General features: G+C 35.7%; 1 protein-coding gene and 1 pseudogene across 1 annotated transcript in view; both read left to right on the forward strand.

Moving 5' to 3' along the window:
- EYS (eyes shut homolog) overlaps positions 1-27,129 on the forward strand; it is a 1,591,614-nt gene that overhangs the window by 1,332,306 nt on the left and 232,179 nt on the right. The window contains exon 32 of the mRNA XM_053222617.1: positions 26,595-26,703. Within this exon, the coding sequence (XP_053078592.1) occupies positions 26,595-26,703 (109 nt within the window). The remainder of the gene's footprint in view (positions 1-26,594; positions 26,704-27,129) is intronic.
- On the forward strand, positions 1,739-4,205 carry LOC106988921 (60S ribosomal protein L10-like; annotated as a pseudogene).

The raw sequence follows: 27,129 nt of genomic DNA on the forward strand, positions 1-27,129 counted from the left end.
GGCTCTTTCCATTTAAGGATTTTTTTCTCCCATCCCTTTCAGTCCCAGTGCTATGAAGTTACCTTTCTAAGAACAAATTTAAGTCTGAAATGTGGATGTAAGGAACTCAGAAATAGCCCCTATTTTATTAGCATTAACACTTAACCCTGCACATCAGAATCTTTAATACTGTAGATAATCCCAAAATAAGAAAATTTATAGCTCCTTAATTTTTTAATCTTATAGCTCAAACTCCTACCCAGTAGGCAGCAGCTACACACCTGCTTCACAAATCAATTTCAGAAAAATATTCTTTCCATTTAAATAAACTTTAAGGCCCTGATCCATACCTTTATCTCAGTTGGTTCCTAGTATACTTGCACAAATTCCAGAATGTCAAACCCAAAATGATTTGTCAGGGAATCTATTTAAAAGTAGAATTAGTCAGAGAAAGACAAATACCATATGGTTTCACTCATACGTGGAACTTAAGAAAAAAAAAACAAATGAGCAAAGTGTGTGTGGGGTGGGGGAGGAGGGTTGGGGAAGGGAAAGGGAGGCAAACCAAGAAAGAGACTCTTGACCATAGAGCATAAACTGATGGTTACCAGAGAGAAAGGGGGGTGAGGGATGGGTTAGGTGATGGGGACTAAGGAAGGCACTTGCTGTTATGAGCACCAGGTGGTAACAGTGTTAACTAAATGGAATTTAAATAAAAACTTTTAAAAAAGAATACAGAGGGTAAAAATAATTACTCATAAACAACAGTTTTAACTTGAAAAGAACTTCCCCTGTCATTTCTCTTTCTAAAATGTTTACTGAAGTCCATTTTTCCCAAATTTATTCTCACTCTACCATTTCTAATAGTTTTCACTTGTTTCACAATGCTTTTGTCTCTATATAAAAGTTATCTCTTGGGGCACCTGGGTGGCTTAGTGAGTTAAATGTCTGACTTCAGCTCAGGTCAGGATCTCACAGCTTGTGGATTCAAGCCCCACATCAGGCTCTGTGCTGACAGCTCAGAGCCTGGAGCCTGCTTTGGATTCTGTGTCTACCTCTCTCTCCCTACCACCTCCCCTCTCTCTCTCTCTCAAAAATAAACAAACATTAAAAAAAATTAAATAAAAAAATTAAAAGTTACCTCTTATTTCCTGATAAAAGAAGATTCCATATGCAAAAGGGTCAGACTAATTCCCTAGTGTCTGTAAATCCTATTCATTGTTCCTGTCTTAAGAACTGGTAACCCTAAACCCCCAAAAGAATTGGATTCTAAAAGTAAAAGAAACTCTAAACTTCAAACTGGAAAGTTGTCTCCTTCATACAAGTAACCATTTCGGGCCTCCATAATTTGTCATCTGGAACCCACGAATTAGATGGGTTCACAAGTGGGCAAGACACAGTGACAGGAAATCTACATCTCATTCATCATGGCCTCCACATGTCACCATTATTTTTCTTCCTTGGCAATAAGAAAAACAGGAAAGCCTTCTCTGTTATTAGGCAAGAATATCCACAGTTTGTAGTCAAAAGTAGTCTTCTGACCACTAAGACAAGAAACTTAACCTTTCTGAACTTCAACTTCTTCATCTATGAAATGGGGGTAATAATTCCTGTTTTGTAAATATAGATATTAAGATCATGTATTCAAATTTCCTGTTTTAGTCCTAAGAACAGAGTAGACAGTCAATAAAAAACATTGTTACAGCTATTAAATTGAGACATATAAAATTGCATTTTTATGTGCTAAAAATGTTATACTCACAATTTCACGTAGTTCAACCTAATATATTTTTACTTCCCAGTGACTTGATGAAGAGCTGTGGTGTTATTTTAGGTATCTTTATATTGAAATAATGACTAAAGGATTGTAAAAGTCAGTGTCTCTTACAGATATTCTAACCCCAATCTGGTGCTATTGATATTGTCCTTAAAAGAGGGCATGAAGGAAATAGCAGAGAAGAGAGATTTCATTATGATTCAGGTGTTTGTTGTACAGTTGGGTCCAAGCGACTTTTTCAAATAAAATTATATATGAGTTTTGGGGTTTAGTCCCAAAAAAGTAAATTAAGGCAGTTGCCAGTTTATTCTAATGCAGATTATGAGTAAATGAAATATAAAGCCAATTGAAAACTGCAAAATGGGGCACCAGGCTGGCTCAGTCAGAAGAGAGTGTGACGGTTAATCTTAAGGTTGTGAGTTTGAGCCCCACATTGAGTGTACAGATTACTGAAAAATAAACTTTAGCCCTTTTCTTTCGGCATGCCACTGAAGATCCTGGTGTCACCATGGGCCGCCACCCCACTTGGTGTTACCAGTATTGTAAGAACAAGCCATATCCAAAGGCTCACTTCTTACAAAGGTGTCCTTGATGCCAAGATCTGCATCTTTGACCTGGCGTGGAAAAAGGCAAAAGTGGATGAGTTCCCACTATGTGGTCACATGGTGTCAGATAAATATGAGCAGCTCTCCTCTGAAGCCCTGGAGGCTGCCCATATTTGTGCCAATAAGTATATACATGGTGAAAAGCTGTGGTAAGGTTTTCACAACCGACTGTCTCTCCACCTTTCCATGTCATCCATATCAACAAGATGTTGTCCTGTGCTGGGGCTGACAGTCTCCAAACAGGTATGCAGGGTACCTTTGGAAAGCCCCAGGGTGTGCTCACTTCGGCAGCACATATACTAAAATTGGAAAGCTCCAGGGCACAGCAGCCAGCATCCACATTGGCCAATTCAGCATGTCCATCCATACCAAGCTGCAGAACAAGGAGCATGTGATTGAGGCCCTATGAAGGGCCAAGTTCAAGTTCCCTGGCTACTAGAAGATCCACATTTCCAAGAAGTGGGGATTTACTAGGTTGAATGTGGACAAATTTGAAGACATGGTGGCTGAAAGGTGGCTCATTGCAGATGGCTGTGGAGTCAAATACATCCCTAATGGTGGCCTCTTGATAAATGGCAGGCTCCGCACTCATGAGAACTGGCACTGCCCCCTCCTTCTTCATGCCCACTAATAAACCCTACTTCCTGTCTAAAAATAAAAATGGAAATTAATCGGGATGCCTGGGTGGCTAAGTTGGTTAAGTGTCTAACTTTGGTTTGGGTCATGATCTCGAGGTTCATGAGTTCATGCCCCACATCGGGCTCTGCACTGACAGTGAAGAACCTGATTCAGATCCTCTGTTTCCCTCTCTCTCTCTGCCCTTCCCTGCTCGTGCTCCCTCTCTCTCAAAAAAATAAATAAACATTAAAAAAAATTTTATTTAAAAAATTTAAAAATTAATTAAAAATAAACTTAAACTTTAAAAATTTGTCAAATGAATTATATGATTGTAAACAATATAACTCATTGCTTTTTGGGGTAAAAAAATGCATAACATAAAATTTGCCACCTTAACCCCTTCTAAGTGTACACTATTACTATATTGTGTTAACTATATGCCCATAATTCATTGTTTTTGTAAAAATTTTTCCAGTAAGTGTTATATCTTATATTCCTAGAGTTCCACAAAAATATCAGTAAATTAGTAGATCAAATTTAATACTTTCGATTATAATTCCAAAACTCAAGCTGTATGTGTGTAAAGAAAAGAGGAAAGAAATTTTCATTTTCAGTAATATTAGAAAATGGCAATAATCATACCCTGTACATAATGAATAATGGGCATTTATTTTTTTAAGTTTATTTTGAGAGAGAAAGAGAGAGTGGGGGAGGAGCAGAGAGAGAGGGAAAGAGAGAGAGAATCTTAAGCAGGATCTATGCTGTCTGCCCAGTGAGGGGCTCAATCTCACAAACTGTGAGATCCTGACCTGACCTGAAATCAAGAGTTGGACACTCAATTGACTAAGCCACCCAGGAACCCCTAACGGGCATTTAAAACTTAAAGCAAACCAAAGGAAGACAAGTAAAGTTGACATACACTTCCCCAGATATAAGACATGGTGTAGATTTCTCCATGAGCAAGAGGATCCTACATTGCTTAATCAATGCTATATTTCAGATTAGGAGAACTGGTAGTTCATTAAATCCAACAAGCCTTTTTCCTGTTGATTTGAAGAGATTTTACTCTTTTTGAATGTTTTGTAATTTTTTTCACAACCAAAGTCACAACCAACTGTGACTCTGCCAGAAATATCTTAGTAGATTTTATGGTTACTATTCAGGTAACTGGGATCAATTTGCTGTTTTTCAAAACTGCATTAGTCTAGTAATGATAGCAGCAGAAACTTTACTGTTTCCCAAGCACTTGACTCAGGTTAGATTACTATCCAAAAGAGGTCATCTTTCTTTTTTAGTAATTATCACAATAATACTTAATTAAAATACAGATAAATGAATGAATGATCTATTAAAATTTTTAATTGTATAGATTAAAGTACCCAGCTTATTTGATCCCTTCATTTGTCCATCAGGTATTTTGAAATCAGGTAAGATAAAGTAAATAAATCAAACCACTAAAAATGTTCTACTTCATGAAAATAGCTCCATGAATAAGGAGTAGTCTCATATAGTTTAATAAAAATGGGGGGGGATTGCCTCTGATTAATCTTACATGAGGAAATTTTAAGATATCACTAATCAGAAAAAGTCAGTTTGATCTAAAATGAATTTCGGTTCATTTAGGATGTTTATTCAATTTTATTCAGATACACTGAAACTTTACTCAGTGTCTAAATTATAATTTAAGCATCTATATGATGAATGTTCCCACACAGTTTTAGAAAATGAAATGCCACATTTCAACTCATCTGAACTAATGAAATACCACTCAATAAATTAAATCCTGATGTGTTTTGTATCAGGCATACAATTCACATTGACTACATGTACCCTATTAATGATTTTAGGACAAGGTAAAAAAATCAGAAATAATGACAGATGGGAATTTCTAGCAAATCCACAGCAACCTACAGTCTTATCTGGATGTGTGTGTTTGTTCATTGTTTCATAGTTTACTAATGATTCATGTTCACCAAATATGATCTTGTTAAGATGCTGCCAAAGGGAGCACGTTATTCAAAACCTCATTCCTTCATTAAGAAATCTATTTCTCATAATCTGAGCCTATCTTCTTTCTTCCATGGATGTTTTACATTTTAACATTTTTTAAAGTGACTAAAGCAATCCATCTTGTTTGGAAATAGCAATTCCACAAAAGAATGAATTGTACATTTTGTGATACAAACTCAAGTACATTACATTTGTCTGGTTTTCTATTAATATTCATGAAATTTTTTGCACTATTTGTTTTCTAGACTGTGTTTAATTTAGTTCCCACTTTTCTAGTAAATGTGGTTGAATAAAAGCTCAAATTGCTATTTTGTGAAGTGTACTGAAGTGTTAATGTGTAATATAGTTAAAAATGACTAATGAAAAAGTTAATAGGACCTTTTTCCACAGTCTGTTTCCCAATATGTTCTATAGAATGCTTGCATTATCACTGGTCTTTTTACATTGGGACATACTGTATAAATATTTGCCATTGTCATCATTGTAAAATCTAATAAGCTAGAATATAATATAGGAGGGTAGTATAAAACCAAATTTAAAAATTCCAATCATTTAGTTGCCTACTATATGATCTAGCTATTCTATAACCATCTCAGGCTCCATGTTTCCAAAACATAATGCTTTGTCTTACCTAACATCACAAATATCCTCATATTCCTGTATTATGCACCCTAGTTATTGAGAAAAGTTGAAAGCATGTGCTCTGACATTAGATGATCCTAGGTTCAAATCCTGGCTTTGCAGCTTTTCTTTGTATGGTCTTGGGCAAGTTGCTTAACCCAAGTGTCTTCATCTGCATAATGTAGATAATAATTTTTACATCATAGACTAAAAGAGATGATATAGATAAAGTGTTTCCTCAGCATCCTAAATCAGTAATCTTAGAGTTTTTACTCAGTCTCCTTCTTTACTACCTCCTTTACAGCCAATCCAGGCTCATGTTTCCTTATTCCTTGAATATCTGCCCCCTTCCCTTTATTCCCACTGTTCCATCCTTAGTGAACACCCTCCTTGCTCCCCTGAATGATTTCTGTGTTCTTCTCAATGGTTTCCCTCTCTCAACTCTAAGCCCCTCCAATCCTTCTTCCACAAGACTTCCAAAATAATGTCACTAAACATCTGGAATAATGTCACTACAACACAAATCTGATTATTTTACTTTCCCAAATTAAGCTTTCAATAGCCTAAACCCAAACTCTTTCATATGATTTTTAAAGCTCTCCATGATCTGAGATGTATCTACTGCTCTTATGTCAACACTATCTCTCACTACTCCTCATTCTCCACCCCAGATCTATCACACTTAACCGATGTATTATCTTTGCATGTCTAGAATAAAAGAAAAGCAACAAACATACCTCTCTGGATAGTTCTAACTTGTCAGTTTTCAATACTGTGTTATACGACAGAATTACCTATGTAAAATCCCTTAAAAGATTACTTATTTTGTTGTTACAGAAATAACAAGTAGAAATCAGAATTCTCATTCAAAATCTTCTCAGACATGCAACACTGTTGTTTTTTTTTTTTATTGCTAATACAAACTAATGCCTTCAATAACATCAGAGGTAGAGCTTTCCAAATCAAAACTTCAGAGGTGAACCTAGAATCCAATTTTAATAGGATATGCTAGAGTGAATTTCTTAGAATTTATAATCAGGTTTCCTAATAATCACTTTTTTATATAATGTTAAATGTATTAGAATTTAAAGAGATGAATATTTAACATTTTAAAAAGCAATACAGTGAAAAGTTTTTTAAAGAAAAAATGCAGTGCTATGAAAATGCAATTACTACACAGTAAGAAAAAAAATTCGAAGTGTCAATTTGAGCATCATCCTCTTACTGGAATTAGTAATGTGTAAAATTTCCCTTGCACATTTTTGGTGATCCAGTATGTCTCACGTGATTCTTTTTATTGTTTCTCACATGATTCTTTACCCCAAATTCATAGAAGATCTATCACGATTTTATGGACAGGTAAAAATAAACAGATTCTAGGCTCAAAATTACCATCTTCAGAGTACTAGCAATTCCCGGCTCTGGTTTTCTCATTCAGTGGTCTGAACATATTTGATATGTCACAGTTCCAAATCTAGTACTGCCTAGTTAGTTTCCTTCTCCTCTCTGTGAATCACACATGTTTAAGGCTGTAACTGCACTTGACTCTCATAATTTGAGGTTATCAAATTCATCTTTTTTTATTTTCTCCATGGTAGTATAGCTTGCAGGATCTCAGAGCTTGTTAAGTCTAACACTGTTATGCAGATCTGTCTCACTGATTGAATAAATATAAATTAACCACAATCCTGGATAAAGGGTGATTAAATATACTTAATCTCTTTACTGTCCCTATAATTGAAAGAAAATGGCCATTAGTCAAGAGCTTCTTAAACTTGACCCTTTGGCCCAGATAAGTGCTGTGAGAGCTTGTTCTGTGTGTTGTAAGATGTTTAGCAACATCTCCAGCCTCAACATACTAGATGTGCGTAACACAGTATGTCTGTCCCCCACCCCAGGTGACAACCAAAAATGTCTCCAGACATTGACAAACATTCCCTGAAAAAGAACAAAATCACCTCTGGCTTAGAACCAAAGCATTAGATGGTGCTATTTTTGAAATGCAGTATCTAATCAGGGGTTGGCAGACTACAAACAAGGAGCCAGTCTGGCCACAGTCTATTTTCATACAGCCCATGGCTAAGAATGGTTTTCACATTTTTAAAGGATGGCAAAGAGGAGGAAGAGGAGGAGGCAGGAGAAGAAGGTATGTAAGAGACTGTAGGTAGCCTGCAAAGTTTAAAAATATTGCTACCTGACACTCTACAGTAAAAGTCTGACAATCCTTGAGATAAATAAACTGAGGATAAATAAATTAAGTGACCTGCTCAATTTCACACATTCTTACATCATTTCTAGTTCTTTCATTATTCTCAACTTTGAATAGTTCTGCAATGTATGTGACACATGACAATGAGCATTCATAATTAGGTTCCAAATAAAGAGCAAGGAAAAACATGATTCTCTTACATATGTTTGAGTTTGTAGTTGATGTTCCCTTTTCTGACTTCCTGTTTGGTTTGTACTAGGAATCCATGCAACATGCATTCTAGTTTCATATATACAACCCATTTTGGGGAAACAGTAAAACATTATTTTTGTATATCTCAAGTATTAGAATAAGGATTTTGCCTACTTGCCTTTAGAGAATATCATAAACTTTGAACTATTATTACACATTGAAATACAGAGAATGGTAAGAATCTTTGAATTGTCTATTTGTTTCTTCTAAGATTTTATTTAAATTCAAGTTAGGTAACATGTAGTAAAGTACTGGTTTCAGGAGTAGAATTTAGTGATCCATTACTTACATGTAACACCCAGTGCTCATCACAATTGCCCTCCTTAATGCCCCTCACCCATTTAGCCCATCTTTTATGGTTCACCTCCATCTCTGTTTTTACTTATTTTATTTTTCCTTCCCTTCACCTATATTCATCTGTTTTGTTTCTTAAATTCCATATATGAGTGAAATCATATACTTGTCTTTCTCTGACTGATTTATTTCACTTGGCATAATCACTCTAGTGTCATCCACATGATTGCACATGACAAGATTTCATTCTTTTTAAGTTTATTTATTTTGAGAGAGAGAGAGAGAGTGTGTGTGTGTGTGTGTGTGTGCATGAGTTGGAGAGGGGTATATAGAGAGGGGGAGAGAGAGAATACCAATCAGGTTCCACATTGTCAGCATGGAGCCGGATGTGGGGCTCAAATTCATGAACAGTGAGATCGTGACCTGAGCCAAAATCAAGAGCCAGATGCCTAACCAACTAAGCCACCCAGGCACCCCAAGATTTCATTCTTTTTGATGGCTAATATTCCAGTGTGTGTGTGTGTGTGTGTGTGTGTGTGTGTGTGTGTGTGTGTGTATGGCTATATCTTCTTTAGCCATTCATCAGTCAATGGACATTTGGGCTCTTTCCATAATTTGGCTATTGTTGATAGTGCTGTTATAAACATTGGGGTGTGTGTGTCCCTTTGAATCAGCACTTTTGTATCCTTTGGATAAATACCTAGTACTACAATTGCTATGTCATAGGGTAGCTCTATTTTTAAATTTCTGAGGAACCTCCACGCTGTTTTCCAGAGTGGCTGCACCAGTTTGGATTCCCACCAACCATGAAAGAGAGTTCCCCTTTTCTCTGCATCTTTGGCAACATCTGTTGTTTCCTGAGTTGTTTGTTTTAGCTATTCTGACAGGTGTGAGGTGGTATCTCATTATGGCTTTGATTTGTATTTCCCTGATGATGAGTGATGTTGAGCATCTTTTCGTGTGTCTGTTAGCCATTTGTATGTCTTCTTGGAAGAAATGTCTATTAATGTCTCCTGCCCATTTCTTAACTGGATTGTTCATTTTTTGGATGTTCAGTTTGCTAAGTTCCTTATAGATTTTGGATACTAACCCTTTATCAGATATGTCATTTGCAAATTTCTTCTCCCATTCCATTCGTTGCCTTTTAGTTCTGCTGATTGCTTCCTTCACTGTGTAGAAGTTTTTCATCTTGATGAAGTCCCAGTAGTTCATTTTTGCTTTGTTTCCCAACCTCCAGAGACATGTCTAGTAAGAAATTGCTACAGCGGGGTTCAAAGAGGTTGTTGCCTATGTTCTCCTCTAGGATTTTGATGGTTTCCTGTCTCACATTTAGGTCTTTCATCCATTTTGAATTTATTTTTGTGTATGGTGTCAGAAAGTGGACCAGCTTCATTCTTCTGCATGTCACTGCCAGTTTTCCCAGCACCATTTGTTGAAGAGACTATTTTTTTTCCCATTGGATATTCTTTCCTGCTTTGTCAAAGTTGAATTGACCATATAATTGTAGGTCCACTTCTGAGTCCTCTGTTCTATTCCATTGATCTATGTGTCTGTTTTTGTGCCAGTGCCATACTGTCCTAATGATTACAGCTTTGTAATACAGCTTAAAATTCAGAATTGTGATGCCTCCCACTTTGCTTTGCTTTTCAACATTACTTTGGCTGTTCAGGGTCTTTTCTGGTTCCATTCAAATTTTAGAATTGTCTATCTATTGCCTGTTTCTCAACATAATACCACTTTCATTCCAAATAAAGAGCAGACACCCTTTTCTTTAAAATGCTTATTACCTCATGTTGTTTTGGTAAGTAGAATATTAATACTCAAGATACCCAATTTCATCTTGCTTCAGCTTAAACTCTTTTTTTTCTTTAGTGGTATAAGAATGTCATGTGTTATTTGTTGTGGTTTATTTTATGTTTAAGATTATCCCTTCTTCTTAATGCTTCAGTTGTAGGTTTTCTGCTTGATAATTCTGGTTTCTTTGATTTCCATGATTTAAGGCTACCTAGGATTCCCAACTTTGTCTGTACACTGGAATCACCTGTGTAGCTTCAAAAAATACATGTGCCTGTGTTCCATCCCTAGAGATTGGGAATTAGTTGATTGGGGTTATGGCCTGATCATTGTAATTTTTGTAGGACACCCAGGAGTTGTCAATGTGGAAATAAGTTTGGGGACCACTGATAAAAGAGTTAGGTATTTAGATTCAGAGCCAGTCTATTTGGGTCCATATCCTGGATCTTCTCCTTGTGAGGTTGGACAAATCACTTACAATCCCATGCTTCCATTCTCTTATCTGTAAAATGGACACTATAAGATTGCCTACTTGTGGAGGTTATGGTGAGTTAATATATGTAGTATATAGAAGCACTTGTTACTTGGCATTTAGTAAATCTTATTCAATCAATTATTATCAATTAATAGTAGTAGTAGTATCAGTAGTAGTGTTGGTGATGTCATTACTTTGTATTGTCTTCAATCATTCTCTTCAAATTTTTGTTGTTATTGTTGATTTAACACTTAATGGACCCAGGATTTTGTCTACCATTTAATTTTAATACACTCCTGTTGTAAACCATTACAAAATACAGGCCTGACCAATGACAATATATTAGGAATCTAGAACCTTTTTATTCCCATTTACGTTGTTGAATTTATATTGATTAAATCAAGGTTCCTAACATATTAAGTTGCACTGTGAAAATGTTCAAGAGGAAAGATACTATTGCTTTATGATTTTTTTTCTCAGCTACTCAACAGCTAAATATTTGTTAAAGCCAAGTCATTTGGATTATCTGTAGATATTAAAAGTATAAGTCCACTCACAATTTAATGTATACATATTATTTTTCTTAAGTTTGTTTTATTTATTGTTTTTAAGTAGGCTTCACACCCAGCATGAAGCCCAGTGCAGGGCTTGAACTCATGACCCTGAGATCAAGACCTGAGCTGTGATCAACAATCAGCTGCTTAACCAACTGAGCCACCCGGGCACCCCTATACATATTCTGATCTCATTTGTGTCTAAATTACTTTTTAGCTATTTAATTTACATACATAAAACACTATCAGTATAATTTGGAGGGTTCTAGAAAACTTAAAATTTCTAATTTTTCCAGTGATTAGATTTGTTTCGTTACCTTTTAGTCACACCTAATCTGAATGTAATTAAATTAACCTACAATATGTTTCCAAAGTGAATTTGAATAGACAACAAATTTTGACAGTTTGTGTAGACTTTTTGCCTAGGTTTGTATAATTTGTTTAAAAATATCTGCAAAAGAATTTCTGACCCATTTTAGATAATTAACCTTTTTATTAGAGTTATCATTGCTTGCTTATGAATGTATTTACAAATATTCTTTCTCAAATTCAGAGGTAAGATTATGCCTTGAAAAATTTACCTAAAATATTTTAGGAAATAAAATCCTTGATACTTTTCACCATTATCTTAATCCTCTTGAAAAGGTAAATTATGCCTTGCCAGAATTGGGCAGGAAACCAAATTTAATGGTTATGTGCCTATTAGAGTAAAAGGATTCTGTCTTCTCTCAAGGAAGCAGACTTATGATGAATGGGTGAAAATTAATTTGAGTAAGGTTTTGATTCAGGGTACGAGGAGGAATAATGAACAATAAAATACAAACAATATAAAGACAGACAGCCCAATTTTAAAATAGGCAAAGAACCTGAACAGACATTTCTCCAAAGACATATAAAAGGTCAATAGGCCTATGAAGACATGCTCAAAATCATTAGTTATTAGGGGAATGCAAATCAAAACCATGATATACCACTGTATACCTACTACAATGGCTATAATTTTATTTTCAAAATGAAAAATAACAAATGTTATTTGCAAGAGTGTGAAAAAATTGGAACCCTAGTACAATGCTGGTGGGAATCTAAAATAGTTTAGTCACTATGGAGAACAATTTGATGGTTCCTTAAGAAGTTAAATGTAACATTACTATATGACCCAGCAATTATGCTCCTAGGTACATACTCAAAAGAACTAAAAACAGGGACTCGAACAGATTCTTGTATTCCAGTATGCATAGCAGCATTGTTCACAGTAGCCAAAAGCTGTGAACAAATATATGTCTATCAAGAGATAGATAAAACGCCTTAAAAAAGGAATGAAATTCCAATACATGTTACAACATGGATGGACCTTGAAAACTTCATGCTAAGGTGAAATAAGACAGACACAAAAGAACAAATACTATATGATTCCACCTACATGAAATGTCTGGAATAGACAAATTCATGGACACAAATTAGATTCAAGGCTATTGAGGGGAGGCTGAATGGGGAATTATTGCTTAATAATTAGAATTTCATCCATTTGGTGTGATGAAAAATTTTGGAAATAGTGGTGACCGTCACACAATATTGTAAATATACTTAATGCCACTTAATTTTACACTTAAAAATGGTTAAAAGGGTAAACTTTATGTTATATATGTTTTACCACAATTAAAAGCAGGTTAAAAAAAAACCTCTTGTAGGCAGATTCTGAATAAGTCCTGAGAACATGATAGGAACAAAATACTGTCTGGTGTACCAACCTTTTTATTTATTCCTAGAAAGTTTTTGATGAGAAGGTATAAACAGTGAGAGAAAATTTGAAAAGTTACAAAATGGAAACAGGTACAACTTTAATGCAGGGTAATTTGGAAAATAGCCAATAAAAATTACAAACACAAACTTTCTTCTTTGGTAATTCTACTTGTCGAATCTACTTATAGAAAAAAATGGAAATGTATCCATAGAGAGAGGAGAGGTTACATAAAGTACAGTGAAATCCATACAATGAAATACTCTACCACCTTAAAAAGAAACATGGAAACTCTTTGTGTCATGCTAGAACATAATCTCTAAAATGGATTAAATAATAAAAACACCATGGGAAGAATGTATATAGTATTTGTGTCCACATGTGTCTGTGTATGTGTGCATTTACAGATGCATAGAGGACTTCTGGATAAATAAACAAGAAATTGGTAACACTGGTTCCTCGATGGACAGGACTTGGGTAGTCCAGGTGTGGGGTAGGAGAAAGATTTTAGACTATATACATATCTTTGCATACCTTTTGAATCTTGAGTCATGTGAATATGTTGCATGAAAATAACAAAATGTTTTAAAGTAATATTTTTAGGGGCGCGTTGGTGGCTCAGTTGGTTAAGCGGCCAACTTTGGCTCAGGTCAAGATCTCACAGCTCATGAGGTTCATGAGTTTCAGCCCAGCATCGAGCTCTGTGCTTACAGACAGCTCAAAGCCTGGAGCCCGCTTCAGATTGTCTCCATCTCTCCCCTGCACAGTCTCTCTCCCTCTCTCTCAAATATAAATAAGCATCTTAAAAAAACTCTAAAACAATCTTTTTATAATCCTTCATTGTAGAAAATAGTGCTGTATTACAGGGGGAAAAAAACATGTTCCTTTGCCCCTCGTTTTTATAACAAGACCTACCATTTATTTAGCTAGTGAACATTCATTCTGCTTTTACTTCAAATCAGAGTTTCGCAATTTGAACATTGTTGATAATTTAGGGATATATATGCTTTGTTGTTAGGGGCTGCCCTGTGCATTATAAGATGTTTAGCAGCATTGGTGACCTCTTCCTACTAAATGTCAGTGGCATCCTCCTCTTGCTGTTATGACAAAGATTTCTCCAGACATTGCCAAATGTTCCCTGGAGGTAAATGCGGCAAAAAGGAAACCCAGATTGAGAAATACTGCCTTGATATAATCCATGTATGGTGTTGAACCCAGTATCTGGTTTAAGAAAATCTTCAATAAAGGGTACCTAACGCACACACATCACGGGGTCTCACACACACACACACACACACACACACACACACACAATGGCTTTTATACAAACAGTGGCAAAACTGTTAAACAATGAAGAAATGGCTTCGTGACATAATGAGCCTTCTTTCATTTGAATATTCAAACAGGTTGAAATTCATCCTTTACAAAGCCTTTACAAAGTGTCTTCCTTTAAGTAGGAGAATGGACTATGCATCTCAAGTCTTTCCTACCACTAAGACTCCTGGGTTCTGAGTACAGTTGACCCTGTTCCAGTTTGCATTTATAGGTATATAACTGTTAATGTGAGAAATTCTTCTTTATAAAGCTTGTCCAGTTATTTTATTCTGCTGGTAAAAAGTGCATGGAACTATGTTGTATTATGATGCTCTACAAAAAAACCATAAAGAGAAAAGGGGAGGAGGATCATTTTTTCTCTTCTAAGTACTAGAAAGGAAAGTAGCTTGATCCTTACAACCCTATACTTATATAACATGAATGAAACAATCATGTGTGTATTTTAATATTCCTATTACATCTAGTGCTTTTTTTCTTTGAAAACTATCACTTCAGGAAATTCTAGGCTCTGGCTGAGTTATTAGCAAAATGAGAACCCCTTCTCAATTCAGAAAATGCTTTTGAGTAGAGAAAATATTCAAAGATTCTTTAATAAGGTTGGTAAGTTTCCTCATTTGTGGATACTTCTTTGTTCTCCCCTTTACAATTCACAATGTAATATAGAATTGCTTCTGTGGTGACATAAAACTTTGATTCCCTGGAAAGTCTTTGAATAGAAGGACGAGCTTTCCCCACCCATCTACAGCACCACCACTGAGAACTTTCTTTGGCCTAAAGAACTTATGATTTCAAAATTTGTATTATTCTCCCCAAGATTAAGACACTAGATTCTCAGTTGGTTAAAGGTTAAAGTAAACCACTGTGGAAATGTTTGCTACATTGGTTGTCAACAAAACATCTGCAATTGATAAAAAGCTTTGAATATAAACATTTCCTTTTACTATAGATAGCAAATATAATCCCACCCCCTAAAGGTAATTAAAAACAAACCAAAGGGAAATGTGTTTTAGATTTCAAAGTATCAAATAGTAAAGGACTGTAAATTGCTGAATATATTTTTGCCATTTCTTTTCCAGTTACTGCTATGACTGTGTTCACCCTTAGTGTTTAGTGAATTAGTGAGCACAGTCCCCTTTGCACTTTAAAGAGGTCTGTTAGAATGTTTTTATTACTCTATTTGAATTGCAATAAATGCAGGTACTAGATTTAGGTATCTGTAATAGATTTGTGTTTATTACATCAGTGTTTCCTGTCAAATTTAACTACACTGTGAAAATGTTAAAAAAGAGATACACTGTTGCTTTCTGATCTTTTTCATAACCACTCCACAACTGAGATATTTGTTAAACCCAAATCTTTTAGATTATCTGTATACCTTAATAAGGTGTCCACTTATAATTCAATATATACACATTCTAATCTCATTTATGTCTGAATTCCATTTTAATTATTGAACACTGCTAATATTCTAATCCTTGCCTCTAATTTTTAACATTGTTTCATTAAAAAAAGAAAAACTTCTGCTCTGTATTTGCTTATTGTGGCTGCTGTAACCTAATTGCCATAAAATTGATGGCTTAAAACAATAGAAATTTACTTTCTCATAGTTCTGGAGTCCAGAACTATGAAGTCACGGTGTCAGTAAAACCACCCTGCCTTCGGAGGCTTGAGGGAAGATTTGTTCCTCACCTCTTCTATCCTTGAGTCATTGGCAGCATTTTGGTGTTTCTGGAATTCACTTCAATCTCTGCTTCCATCTTCACATCAAAACCCAGCTATGTCAGTTTAGGTACTAGGGGACCGCAGATAGTTAGCCCCTCAGGTACTCAACTTCCTGATCTTTATATGGAGAAAAAAACAACATGTTTCTGCTTAATTCGTGGGGAGGATGATGTTGAATATTTTAAAGTCCTTGGGGAGGGGCACCTGGCTGGCTCAGTCACTACAATATGGGACTCTTAATCTGGGGATGGTGAGTTCAAGCCCCACATTGGGCATAGAGCTTACTTTTTAAAAAAGAATTTAAAGGTAAAATACTTGAGGAAAATAAAATGCTTGGTTCATAATAAATGATATACAAATGTTTATTAAATAAAGCAAACTATCCCATTATAAGAGGCCATTGCTATAATAACAATGTATACCCAATGAAGGTATCTCTGTCACTTTCAAATGATGTATTCCAGTGTGTCCTCTCATTGGTCAAGCATTGCTTACAATAGATAGAAGATAAGACAGAGCAGCATGAAAGCATGAGATACTGGACTGGGGCTCTTTAAAGAAGAGCAAAAAAAGCTAAAGATGAGGAAAAAAATATTCTCCTTTTTGTTTGTTTTCTATAATCAGTAAAGATAGGCACTCTTTGAACTCCCTATTTTCATTTTTGCCTCATGAGCCTGGCAATCACAAGCTCCCAGTTTGTATCTCTGAGTAAAATCTTCCCAGCATCACTTGCTCACTGAGTTTGAGTGAGACTTGAAGACGAAGCACAAATCTGTCAGCTCTCATTAACACTAACCTACACTGCCAATACTGGTGTGCCGGCCCTGATTCCTCTGGTTTTGGTGAAAATTGACCTCTCAAAGAATGGTAGTGTCTTTCCTGTCTACCCTCTATGAAGACCTTCAGAAGACAACTGCTTTATCTACCTCCACCTCCCCACCACCTACTAGTTTCTTACATAATAGGGATTCATTTGTTTATTGAATGAATAGATCGATTTTAAGTTGTATAAGATAATTTTCCTGAACACTAATTTATTTTATGCTTTATTTCCCTATACAGATTTTCCCTTTTTCTTCTATTTCCTACTATTTTCCCTCATATGAAAAACTAGTGTAGACTCAGTCCTATAACGAACAAATTTTAGTATGAACAAATGTACATGGGTTTTTAATTTTTTTTAATGTTTATTTATTTTGAGAGAGAGAGAAGACAGAGTGCAGCCAAGGAGGGGCAGAGAGACAGGGAGACACAGAATCCAAAGCAGGCTCCAGGCTCTGAGCTGTCAGCACAGAGCCTGATATGGGGCTAGAACCCATGAACTCATGGGATGTGGAATTGAGAAGGAACTTCAGGTCAGATCATGACCTAAGCCAAAGTCAGACACTTAATGACTAAACCACCCAGGCGCCCCTGAACAAATGTACATGTTTTAAGATAAAATGAAGTATTAGAGTTTAAAGGTAACTCCCTTAAATCATTTGGATCAAGATTACATAAATAAAATTAACTGAGATTATGTATTTAGAGCTTATTAAATTTCTTCATCATTGTGGGCTTATAGGACTCACAGTAATTGAGTTTTCTATTTGTATCAAGTAATATAAAATTTTGAAACCATCTCTGTCAGCAATTTTACTTTGCACATGACATGACATGGATTTTGGTCTACTTGGTCTATTTCATTTGTCATCTTCTGGAAAACTTCTAAAAGGTTAATGTAATTGTTTTTCTTATCATAAACAACTCCAGAAGTATGTTGTCTCTAAGGGTGACATCATCCTAATCATCCTAATCATTTTTTCATCATCCTAATCATTTATTTAATTACATTTTTCTCAGTTTTTAAATTCGGAGTGCTTTCATGGGAGCTATTAATAAGAAATAGACCCTAAATTAAGGAGGGGCTAGTAATGCTTCTTCAAGCATTAAGCCTAGATTACATATATTCATTGATTGCATCTATTTTTATATTGATTGAATTTCTAAAATTTTACTTGTCTGGCTATCTCCAAATTGAAAGTTTGCTTGGGGTAAGAACTTTACTTTTCTTCTCTCCATATCAGAAGTTTCAAAGATGGGGAAGCCACGTTTGGCAAAGGTGTGTAGGAAGGACAATTGGGGGGGAAGTGGCATGCATTAAAACCTTAGAAACCCTAAAGAAAAAGTTATATATAAGAATGAGAAATAGATGGACTTTCCCAGAGAAAATTGAATAAGCTGAGACAAGGGACACTTAGATGGTGTGCCAGCTGACAAAGAAATATGAAACCAAAGATGTATTGATCCTGAGGCATGGCTCACTGGATCACACTACAGCCTTTTTACATTTAGAGTGATCAGAATATTTACAAGTTTGGCTTCGAGAGTGCTTGTGAAATTTAAATCCTTTGCATCTCTATTAATCTCTCTCTTCATATTTTTAATAAAAGCTAGATTAATAAATTGGATTAAATATGGTAAAGTATAAATATTTTAGCATCGAAATATTATTTTTTAAAATAAATCTCAAAATACACAGGCAGGAAAATCAATCATACGCTACAAATAATACTAATCATGCAAAACCCAGTATTTAGAAGACAGGTAAACCGCACGTTTATTATTTAGGTAAGGCAATTTTGTGAGAATCAGCCATCACTCACTGTAATACTAAAAAATGACAGGGACGCACATGGTTTTTTCCTAAGGGAAACTGGTCTTTGGTTTCACTCCTAAGCTAACGGAAGTGAATCCCTCTACATACCCATATCATCAGAATGGCTTTTTGTTCAAATTGGGTGAAATAATCTATTATTAAATTGATTTTTTTCAAATGCTATTTCAACTTGGGAAACTTTAGTAGCTCAAAATATGTGTATATGAGAGTTTAGGGGTTGAAGAGGAAAGGATCAGAAATGAGTATTTTGAGCTCCTGAGTTTTGACTGTTTAGTGGACTGGATACAAATATACCCCAAGATTGCTAAAAACAAATGAATTGAGCAACAAGTATTAGACTTGAAGGGTAAAACTAAGTACTAATTGGCATTTATAAACTGTGTATGTGTAGGTTTTAGGGGTAATATTCTTAAAACCCCCATTTATCAGCAGAGTAAACTGATCCAACCTAGAGCTATGAACAGAGTATGAATAAAACAGATTTCCTATTTGAAGTTCCAAATTAAATGCCAACAATGAAGCTAAGCTTTGCAACTTAATGGCCTTGTTCTAAGTGAGTATTTAAATCCTACTAGGAAATATTCAAGAATCTCCACGGATTCAAGATCTTAGAGGAAAAAGGGGAGGATAAAGGGTTGAATGATTTGTAGCTTTGCCAATTTGCCAGGCATAAATACTCCCACCATGGTCAATTTCAAATTACCAACATGAATTCACAGATGTGTGAATTGAGAAAGAATGCACAAAACCAGCTCTCCTGAGTCAGTACTAGCCTTCTCCAGCACACCATTGAAGCTTCTTACCATGATATTCAGATAGATTAAAGCCAGATGTCAGGTCAAAAAACACTATATTTCTGAATACAAATTTCAATTTGTGTAATTGTAATAGTCATTATGTGAATGTTTTTACTGGGCAAAGAAAACAAGGGTATTCTTGCCGTCTATACTTTTATAGGTGCTACCGGGAGACCATGAAATCTCTGGTCTGTATATGCTGTAGATCCCAGTGCACATGAATTGGATAGTGTAGTCAGAAGTAAAATCACAGTTTTTGGAATATCTGTGATATCTCATGACAGCTGGTTGGTTGTTCCCTTGACGACTGCTCTGGCTAATCAAGGGTGTAAATGAAGTTCCTGCTCCAGCAGTCTTCACGAATCATTGCAGATTCTTTCTTTAGTATCAGTGCTTCACAGGATAATGGCTCGGTTTTCTCAGTAATTTATTATTCAGGATATTTGGGCTATCTGTCAGTCAGAGAAAAGGCTAAATAAAATAACCTAAAGCCAATGACCATCTCATGACAATCATCTAGAGGCAGGAAGTCCTTGTAACAATCACCTATCAGACAGAGGTCAGGCAGCATTCCTTGTACAAACTGTGTGGCCATCCTGGCCAGCTCTTTGGTGCTCTAAATAAAAAGGCATGCTTCAAGGTGCCTTTGGTGTGTTTACATTGCTTTTATTTGGCAAAGGGCCTAACAGTGATTTTTGTGTCTGATCTTTTTTTTACATTCATTTAACATATAGATTGTGCTGAGTCACATTAACAACCTCAAACAGTATGGCTGTGTTGATTGGGCTGTATGAAACCTTCGTGGTCGTAAACAGCATCTTCTTAAATTTGCCCACACAGCCATGACAGTCACATTAGATACATGACCGGTAAGGAAAACTGTATGTCTCTGGACAGTTTCATCCATACTGCCTGATGTATAATCTTTTAAATATATTTTCCCCTGTTTTCCTGTTGCAAACAGGGACCTAAAACAATCACACTGTCAATTAGATCCTATCTGTGGGGAGCAGATGCCTTTCAATGCCTCCATCTCAGCCATGTACCTTTACTGCCATCTGCCGATCTGAGTCTCCCATCTCAGCTATTCATATGCAGAGCTAACTCTCACAACTCCAGTGCAACTTTGAGCCGAATCTGGAGATCATAGCAGCTAACATTGAGGTTAATCTCTCTCAGTCCTAAATCTAGCCAGAAAGATTCTTTTAATGGAAGTTCCAAGCTGGAGCTTAATGTGAATGCTATCTATTCATTTCAGAGTAATACTTAACATGTGGTAAACATTAAGGCTGGTTATTTTTGGTCATAATAGTTACTATCTTGGAGATTCACTTAACTGCTATCTATATTAAAGGTTATCTATATAGAGAACTTGTTTTTACATTCATTTTTAAAGTCTAATTTAGGTAAATAAAGAAATAAACCCAGCAAAGTTAATTCATGTCCAAAATTTAAAATAGACAAGCTAGGGGAGCCTGGGTGGCTCAGTCGGTTGAGCGTCCTACTTCAGCTCAGGTTATGATCTCACAGCTTGTGAGTTTGAGCCCTGCATTGGGCTCTGTGCTGACAGCTCAGAGCCTGGACCTGCTTCTGCTTCTGTGTCCCTCTCACTGCCCCTAACCCACTCACATTCTTTCTCTGTCTCTCTCAAAAAATAAATAAACATTTAAAAAAATAATAATAAAATAGACAAGCTAGAATCATTGCTGTATAATAACCAAACCTAGTGAGTGATAAGAGAAAAGAACATATTTTGCACCTGTGGAAGGATTCAGTATTGCCATCAACTTTGCAATATTCCCTAGACACAGTTGGTGCTGTTCAGTTATGTTACTTTTATATCATGGCTTAAAATTCTATAGCTACTACAATTATGCATGAGCTATGTTTTGTGAGCCTTCGGCATAGCACTACATTGGCCTTTTAAAGCATTTAATTTCATTATGGTATAATGCCAGTGACTCATATAACTCCAAGATTTGACAAATCAAACATAAGTACCTTAGAGAAGAAAGAAATCCATACTTCCTATTTCTCTCTGGAAGAAAGACAAACCACTTTACTTATGTGCTTTTGAAATCTGCCACTGAAGAAAAACATGAGACAGATGCATTGAAATGTGAAAGCGCGCGCACACACACACACACACACACACACACACACAACCCGAGATGGAAAAAGCCAAAGAAATTATTCTTTCCAAATTTAAAAGCCTGCAAAATTATAAAGGCACCTCCAATGTGCTTAATTTCCCTTCATTCCACCCCTCACAGATTAAAGATAACTTTCTATTTACATGGCCCTTCAAAAGTTAGGACTCAGGGCACCTGGGTGGCTCAGTTGGTTAAGCATCTGGCTCTTGATTTCAGCTCAGGTCATGATCATATGGTTCAGTTCATGAGATTGAGCCCTGCATTGGGCTCTACAGTGACATTGCAGAGTCTGCTTGAGAGTCTGTTACTCTCTCTATCCCCACATGTGCGTGCTCTCCCTCCCTCTCTCTCTCATAATCAATAAATAAGCATTAAAAAAAGTTATAACTCAATTTTATCTTTATTGTTGTTTTTTCTTATTGTAAAAAAAAAGTGAGACTTCTGGTCAAGATGACTGTAACATTACACTTTGACGTTCCTCCTTAGTGTCAAACACATAGCAACAATATAGAAAATTTTAAAATACACAACTGAAAATACAAAAGCGAATTCAAAAACAAGGTAGACATCTTCCCAGACAAGAAACCGACAAAACTGCAAAGCATCAAGAGCTAAGACTGCAGGCCTGCAAAGATCTAGGTCTAAAAACAGGGATGCTCAGCAACTATAAGGGAATTTAAACTAGTCATTCAAGTATACATGTGATATCTCTATCATTTATCTACCTATCTACCCACAGAGAAAAAGAGAGACTTCCTCTGGGATTCTGTCTTTTAGCAAACTGCCAGCCTACAAAGAACAGAGACAACCAAAGCATCATAAGCAGAACTGTACCAAGCAATCTTTTTAGCTCTGAATGGACCAAAGAATACCTTCAATATCACCATAGAACAGAACTGCCAAATATACATTATCCAAGATTCAGGTTTAGATGCTCTGGAGATCAGGTAGGGTTCTCATTAGTCAAGCAGACATGGGTTGCCTAATGATGAGCACAACAAGGAAAATGGAAGTGAGGGGAAAGAGAAAAAAAAAAACTAAAAATGAGGCTGCACAGCACAGTATCAGAACACATGGCAATACTGAGAAAGGAGCAAAGGAAATCAACAAGTGGAACATGAATCACTCTAGATAAAATCATTTTTATGGAAAAATCTGACAAAAACTTTTAAGTAAATATTTCTGGGATGCTAGAAAACATTAGTGAAAGAATAAGTTGTCTTAAAGGAGAATCTATAAAGGAAAATCAGGCATAAATTATACAAAAATGATGCAAAAGATTCAAAATCCTGGGGAATAAAATATTCATTAAAATTTAAAATTTATTAAAATTCTGTCAATAGAATAAATAGTTCCTAGAGACTGCTGCAGAAAAAATTGGTGCCTAGGAAGAATACAGGACAGAGAAATTAAGAAAGTATTTTAAAGATGTGAAAGCAAGATTAAGAAATTTAGAGAACAGTTAAATTGTCTTCTGAAAAGTGTCTAACATAAATTCTAGAAGAAGAGATTTCAGAGGCTGTCAGAAAGCAATACAGTCGACCCTTGAACAACATGGGTCTCAACTGTGTGGGTCCACTTATATGCAGATTTTTTTTTTATAAATACAGTACAGTACTATAAATGCTATTTCCTCTTCCTTACGATTTTCTTGATAACATTTTCTTTTCTCTAGCTTAGTTTAGTGTAAGAATACAGTATATAACATATATAACATATCAAACGTGTTAATTGGCTGTTCATGTTGGTTATTGGTCAGACTTGTGGTCAACAGAAGGCTATCGGCTAACTTTTAAAAGTTGTATGTGTATTTTCAAGTATGCAGGGCAGGGGTGGTCACCCCTAATCCCTGTGTTGTTCAAGAGTTAACATACCTAACATGAAGATAGTTTACCTAGAGAGAAAGCATGAAATCTAGGAAAACAAAAATGTCAATAAATTATTTTTGTTTTTATATAAATAAAAACTGAATTTTTTTTATAAAACTGAATTTTTCTTTTAAGAGGTGAAATTTAAAATTATTGTATGTTCCATGTCCAAAATATGGAAAATACAAATAAGCAAAAGAGACCAATTAAAAATCATCTTCATTCTCAGCATGCACAGATAGCCACTGTTAATATTAGCGAGAGTAGATCAAGTATTATCTCTATGCATATTTTTTTATAAAAATGGTATATCACTCAAATTGTCTATCCTTTTTCTATTCTATACAAATATTTTTCTATGCCATTAGTTAATATTCTAACTCCTGTTTAAGAGCTGCATAGCATTCAATTCTATAAAAGTACTTGATTGAACAATCCACTCTCCATTGTTTACATTTGTACAACCCTTCCCTTGGTTTTGGATACCCTGAACTTCCACTTTGAGCACGCTCTTCTAAAAATTTAAAAATAAATTATCTTGCCAAATCAGAATTTTCTGCCAAATTGTTTAGCCTATTAAAGACTGTAAAGACAAAGAACAAGAATGTTACAGACACTGGAAAAAATGTTTCTTTCATCAAATTTTAGTTTTCAAGGTAATGCAACCTGAGTATTTGATTTTGAATCCCATTATAGGTAATATTAGTAGAAGTAGATGAACACTTCATCTTGACTGTGTAATTTATTTTCATAAAAATCTCTTTAGAGATCCCTGTCTAGTCAGCAAATAATTGCTTTAACTTTGGATTTTAATAGTAGCACTGAATGATTTATGTACATTAAGTAATGTGATTCTCACTAACCATTTATGAACCAAGAATGATTATCTCCCTTCTGTGGATAATCACACTTTAGGGAAGAAAGGTTAAGTGGTTTGCCTAGGATCACTCAGCTAGTCAATGGATTATCTCAAAATATGATCCTTAAGTCTTTAAATCATTAGACTTGGCTGGCCTCAGCAATACTTGAGAGGCATACGGGATATGTATGCCTCAAATGATTTATGTGGCATAATGTCTAAATTTGTTTATACAGCATTTTTTCATTGCCTATCATACAGTTTGGTCTGTAAGCAAAAATGAGATATTATAAAAATGAACATGATAAGAATGTACATGTAGAAAAATCTCTGGTGAAATTAGAGCATCAATTTCCAAAATGGTACATAAACCAAGCAGACAATAGAATCAACCATTTAGTGGAAGGGCCAGGGGAAGAAAAGAAGGAGGTAACAGAAAGTAAATAGGGTAGAGTAGCTTCCTTCTATAGCACTGAAGTTAATGGTTAGATTTTAACAAGCTCTGAATGAAACAAACAAGACGAGATCTTACTATGTCTTTTTTTTTTTTAACGGTTTATTTATTTTTGAGACACAGAGAGACAGAGCATGAACGGGGGAGGGGCAGAGAGAGAGGGAGACACAGAATCGGAAGCAGGCTCTAGGCTCTGAGGCATCAGCCCAGAGCCCGACACGGGGCTCGAACCCACGGACCGCGAGATCGTGACCTGAGCTGAAGTTGGCCGCTTAACCAACTGAGCCACCCAGGCGCCCCAGATCTTACTATGTCTTAATAAGGACATGTGCATTCCCTGAGAACTATTTCCTGCATTTCCAGAATAAAGCATCTGTACAGGTCTACCTTCCCATTTCAACTATAATGACAAATGTGCTTCATATATCACCACAATTTACAATTCACACAAATGCGACACTCTAGAGGTTATTTGTGGAATTTAAACATCTTCAACAGTGATCTGATCAGAATTAGAAGTGTCCTTGGTAAACTGGAGCAGGGGCCCAAAAAGTAGTGTGATAATGTATTAAAAGGGCCATATCAGATTTGTATTTCTAGGTAAAGGGGAAGAGAAAACCAGCATGACCACTATCCCTTTCTGGAGCAAGGGGGTGAGGGTGGGGGGGGTGGGGGAAGGAAGTTCTGGTTTGCTTTTTCCATTCAACTTAGACCCCAAAACTGATTTTAAGAAAAATATTGATAAGTGTTTTAACTAATGATTTTTAATAAAACTGACTTTTTCTTTTAAAAGTGGAATTACCAACTGATCCTGATGTACGAGGCACTTACCTTGTTTTAGCACTGAGAAATCCTGCATCCTGGAAAATGTCTTAGTCATGTGCAAACTGGGGCAGTGGGTCAAAATTAAAAGTAAAAATTAGGTGTGTTCATTGTCTAAAATTTAGAAAATACAAAAAAGCAAAAGTGAGCATTAAGATCATACTTTCAGTATGCAGAAATAGCCACTGTTAATATTAGTAAATGAATTTCTGATATCTCTATGGAATAGACTTAAAAAGACAAGTTACTATTATTACATGTGGCAAGTGACAGGGTACTATCATTTAAATTGTCTTTTAAAATTCTATTTAATTTTTTGCCAAGTACTTTAGTATGTGTACCTTTTTATCTGATTGTATCACTTCATAAACTGTGATAAATTTTCAATTGTGTATTGGTCATTTCTGCTATTCATTCTACAAATTCCCTTAACCTTATACTTTTCTTTATCTCTGAGACACAGTACCATGCCAGTACATTAGCAGCATGCTTTCTGAGTTCTGATAACTATATCACATTGTAATCTCACTGCTCAAGGGTATGCAGCCTTTCATTTCTTATTCCATTTCTATTTCCCCTGGAGGCCAGGGAGGGGAAATTTCTACCTAGGCAGGTTTGCATCATTTAACATTGCTGTTACTTGTCCAACAGTCTCCTACATGAGTAAGACCATATGTCCACCACTGTTAGCACTTAAAATTTATTATTAGCTACTTATACAGAAAGCTCTTTTGGTTTTGTGGGGGTTTAACTTTCTGAAAGCATTTCAAGTCCTGATTTAGAGATAGAAAGAGAAGGAAAATAAAATTTCAGCGTAAGAAAAGAAATATATCTTTCATCTATCCTAAAATGTTCACACTTGGTTGAGGCCATATTTCAGGATTATTATGATCCAGAAAGTACCTCTCTCATTGAAGAAGTACTTACCATCCATGTGTGAAGTTACCCTGTTCTTGCCAGTAATACATACAATAATGGCCTCTTCTGTTTTGTTTCTAGCTACACAATCCCTGTGGGCAGCTCTCAGAGTGTGTGTATGATTGAAGTGACTGCAGATGGAAAACCTCCAATACTGAAGAAAGACACAGAGATATCCCATGTGTCTCAGGTAGTTATGCAAATATCCAGCTCCAGACATTACTAAGTGTGCCCTCAATATTTCAAATAACTATTTATTTTTCAGTTAATAAATACACATCATATTTCTTTATTGAACATATTCCTTGTAAAAGCTCTCAACAAAACACCAGAATAGTCATCCCTGATACTTTAGGTACAATTAAATATATTTAATACTGCCTGTCGCTATAAAAGTTTTATTAAATTTAACAAGAAATTGATCTTCGTCTCACTCTTTGCATATAATATGTTATGCTTGATGAAAAACACAGCACAGGAATGGGTAAAGATTAGCAAGATGCGGGGCACCTGGGTGGCTCAGTCGGTTAAGCGTCCAACTTCAGCTCAGGTCATGATCTCACTGTGAGTTCAAGCCCCGCATCCAGCTCTATGCTGACAGCTCAGAGCCTGGAGT

The sequence above is a fragment of the Acinonyx jubatus genome, chromosome B2 (genome assembly GCF_027475565.1).
Source record: "Acinonyx jubatus isolate Ajub_Pintada_27869175 chromosome B2, VMU_Ajub_asm_v1.0, whole genome shotgun sequence".
Classification (NCBI taxonomy): Eukaryota; Metazoa; Chordata; class Mammalia; order Carnivora; family Felidae; genus Acinonyx; species Acinonyx jubatus.